This window comes from Physcomitrium patens, chromosome 17 (assembly GCF_059467195.1).
Source record: "Physcomitrium patens ecotype Gransden chromosome 17, ASM5946719v1, whole genome shotgun sequence".
Classification (NCBI taxonomy): Eukaryota; Viridiplantae; Streptophyta; class Bryopsida; order Funariales; family Funariaceae; genus Physcomitrium; species Physcomitrium patens.
Window position 1 is genome coordinate 4,568,986 of NC_143426.1, and position 3,472 is coordinate 4,572,457.

At 32.6% G+C, this 3,472-nt stretch overlaps 1 protein-coding gene across 2 annotated transcripts; it reads left to right on the forward strand.

The window, feature by feature from the left end:
* The first annotated feature begins 834 nt into the window (after positions 1-834).
* LOC112294337 (uncharacterized) lies at positions 835-2,113 on the forward strand. Of its 2 annotated transcripts, XR_016498136.1 has the most exons (3): positions 835-1,411; positions 1,617-1,720; positions 1,959-2,113. XR_016498136.1 is itself a non-coding variant. In XM_090244099.1 (2 exons), the coding sequence occupies exons 1-2, from the start codon at positions 881-883 to the stop codon at positions 1,653-1,655; spliced, it is 570 nt and encodes a 189-aa protein (XP_090100225.1). In that variant the 5' UTR covers positions 836-880; the 3' UTR covers positions 1,656-2,113. The 2 variants fall into 2 exon arrangements, 1 of the variants encoding a protein (XP_090100225.1); XM_090244099.1 differs by having other exon boundaries at positions 836-1,411; positions 1,617-2,113.
* The last annotated feature ends 1,359 nt before the right edge of the window (positions 2,114-3,472 follow it).

Genomic DNA, 3,472 nt, shown 5'->3' on the forward strand with positions numbered 1-3,472 from the left:
GATAGATTTGATAATATCTTGTAGAAAAGCATTATAGAAGCTTCATTAATGCAAATTTGACTTTAGATGTATTTGTACTTAATTGGTAGGTTAGAAATTTGGCCAACAAGTTGGATATTTGTTGTACATGTTGATAACTTGTGGTATAAGTTAGACACATATTTTGCAAGTTAGGCATGTGTTAGGGGTCCTATGAAATATTGTCATGTAGCTTCTACTTGAGTAGTATATATGGAGGCAAGAACGAAGCCTTCTTCACTCTTGTGAATTTCTTTCTTATTCCTAATCTTATTTCAAGAGATTTTAGTTTTCTTGACTTTGACAATAGCCATTCTAGTTCAATATTATATCATCTTTTAGTGATTATTTATTCTTTTTAAGTGACACAAGAGTGTATTAACTATTTGGTTCATTGAGATTCATATCCTTGACAACCAAAAATATATTGACCTTTTAGTTCTTTATGTACTTAACACTTTGACCACCTCTTTATTCTAATTGCTTAAAGTTATTACATTTAAATAATGACTATAATCAATGATTATAGATTATTGCTATTTAATATAAAACCTTTAAATATTTTATGAATCTCAAAATTAACATCAACTTTAACAAGAAGAAATCCAACCATATAAAAAATAGACAATAAATTAACCAAAAGGTGATATTTAATTGTTTTACACCAAAACTAATTTGTTGTCAAATGTTTAATTTGATATTTGATAACGTCCTATACCTTTGATAACTTTTTATATGTATCCAAAACATTTTTACTCCATGCACAATGTCAATTTACACACAACTTTAGAATTTTTGCATGGTAAAACAACAAAAGTTGAAGACTTTAGTGAACACATGAACTGAAGAATTTGGTCAAAACATGCAAGATCCTGAGATGGTTTCGTACACGGAGGAATCACGTTCTGAAGCTTCACGTATTAAAACGGCTGCCCTTGTCGGATCGGTGGGGCAGCGTCATCGCATCTTGTGCACCATCGCATTGACCAGTCGACCTGGAAGCTCACGCCGCAACGATCTGACAATGAGCACGACACACCCACATTCTCACCCTGGTTGCTCATCTGCTGCTCACCAGGATGAAGCCTTCGAGACGAGTATCCAGTCTTGCGGGGTCGTTTCTCGCGTCCGTTCCGGATGGCACTGTACACGACCTCTTAAACCCGACCCGGCTGTCCGGCTTATTCAATCACGTTTCACCCACTCGTTACCCATTGTGCGCAAGACAGACTTCGCTTTTTTTCTGCACCACTGCCAATCCGTTCTCCAAAGGTGGGTATCACGTCCTCCGCCTCTTTCTCTTCTGTGGTCTTTCGCAGGGCCTGGTGTATCGGTCTCTCCACCTCTGGTAGACCCGATCATGGCTAGCCGAGGCTGTTGGTTGCTGTTCCAGGTTCGGCACGTAACATACATGCTCTGCTTCTTCCGCTGAGTAGAGATGCTTGCACTTGGAGTGCTCCGAGTTGCGTAACACGTCGTCCACTGTGGAAAAGTGCTTGAGCCTTTCGCGGTGTAAGGCAGGACAAAGTCCCATCGCTGCTCGTAAGCTTGCATTTCGACCCATGGAGACGCCTGACTGATGATGATGCGGCCTGCAGGAAAGTCGGAGAAGAACACTTGACATCCCGCCATGGTGATGATTCTGTACGGGGATAAAGCTCTCAATGTGTACCGGGCCATTCAGCCACTTTTCGAAGCTCAGGTGAGAGGATCAGACGATGGCCGTGATTTGGTGATCTCTCTACACCGGATGCACCGGCTGGAGAAGTCCAGGAGAGAGCCAAGTGATGTGCAATGCGTCTTATGCGTGCGCCCAGTGCTGAAAGGAACATAACCTTGACCTGCAGAATTGCTCGGAGTATGCTGTAGTTGATTGTCGGTCCTGTGGATCCTGTCGATCCTGTCGATCTGATGGACCGTGATGGTGGGCATTGTTGAAGGTGGATGTCGAGGAAGAGCTGAAATTGGTGATGGAGCTTTGTATTCTAGCTGAAAACAGAAATAATTTTTCAGAATTAAGATTTCCTGAGAGTATTCTGAGAAATGTCGATGTTCATGATGCTATTGCAATAAATAAAATCTTTCCAACAAAAAAGAGCAGAATTCTTGATTATGGTTTTGATATTTGTATCTAGTTTAGGTTGGAGGGATACTTTAAATTTATAATTCGTTGCAATTACAAGCCAGATATGTGGTAACATTGGTTGGATTTTTAGGAAATACTTGATGCTAGTAAAAAAAAAAAAAAAAACGAAACAAGAAGGAAGTGCAAGAATGAAAGTGGTGAGTTTGAAGAAGTATTACTATGCATATATTAGAAATGGAAGAGTTTTAATAAGCGTCATAAAAAGTGTGCTTATTATTTTAGACAATTGATAAGGATTTATTTGATGCATATTATGTAAACCCAATCAATCAATCAACCTATATATATTCACAAAAAGAAACAGTATAGCTTGATTAAGGCTTCTAACATATTTTTGTATGAAAATTAATGTGCTATGTAAATTAGGAAATAGATATCACATTACAATATTTTTCTATATGTATCTAAATTAAAAAAAGTGTGTGTTGATGAAAAAAATTACACACACTTTTTTTCATCAACACATACATATCAAAATTTCACACACTTGCTAGAAATTTTGATATGTATATATGTATGTATATGATTAAGAATAGGTAATTTATCAAAGAAATTGTAAGAAATTAATAACTATTAGAATTACAATGATAAATCTCTTTGGTAATATTTGCAAAAATAGTAGATAGATTAATAGAATTGGTTTTGGTTACAAAATTAAGTAATCAAAGATTATTGATTATATAGAATTTAGTATTGTTGCTTAGCAACCTCAACAAATTGATTTTAATATGACTTTTAGATATAATAGAGGTTAAAAAATAATAATAATATGAATATAATATTTTTTATTTAAGTTAGCATTACAAAAAATATAAAATATTATAATTAAATATAAATAGTAAATTAATATATATTTACTCAATATTTTAGATTTAAAAATTTTATGTAGTTAGATTTATAAAAGCCAACTTAATTAGTTAGGTTTGGTATTTTATAATGTTTTCGTGCAAATAGTTTTTAGAAAGTGTTGTGATACAAAATTAAAATATTATCTTTTAAATATAGATATTTGAAACTTAAAATTAATAAGTTTAATGAAATAAATTTTTACTTTTATAATATTATTATTTTTTAATATGATTTTATTTAAAATTTTAATAAAATTATTATATTTCTATAATTCTATAATAAAAATAAAAAATATTTATATATCAAACTATTTTAAATATATATTATCTATATTATATTAATTTTGTACATTAATTTTTTTAATTTAAAGCCGTATCAATTAAAAAATAGACAAAGAATTTTTTAAAAAATATAATATTATATGGATAGAAATAAAAAAATTAATCTAGTCAATAATAT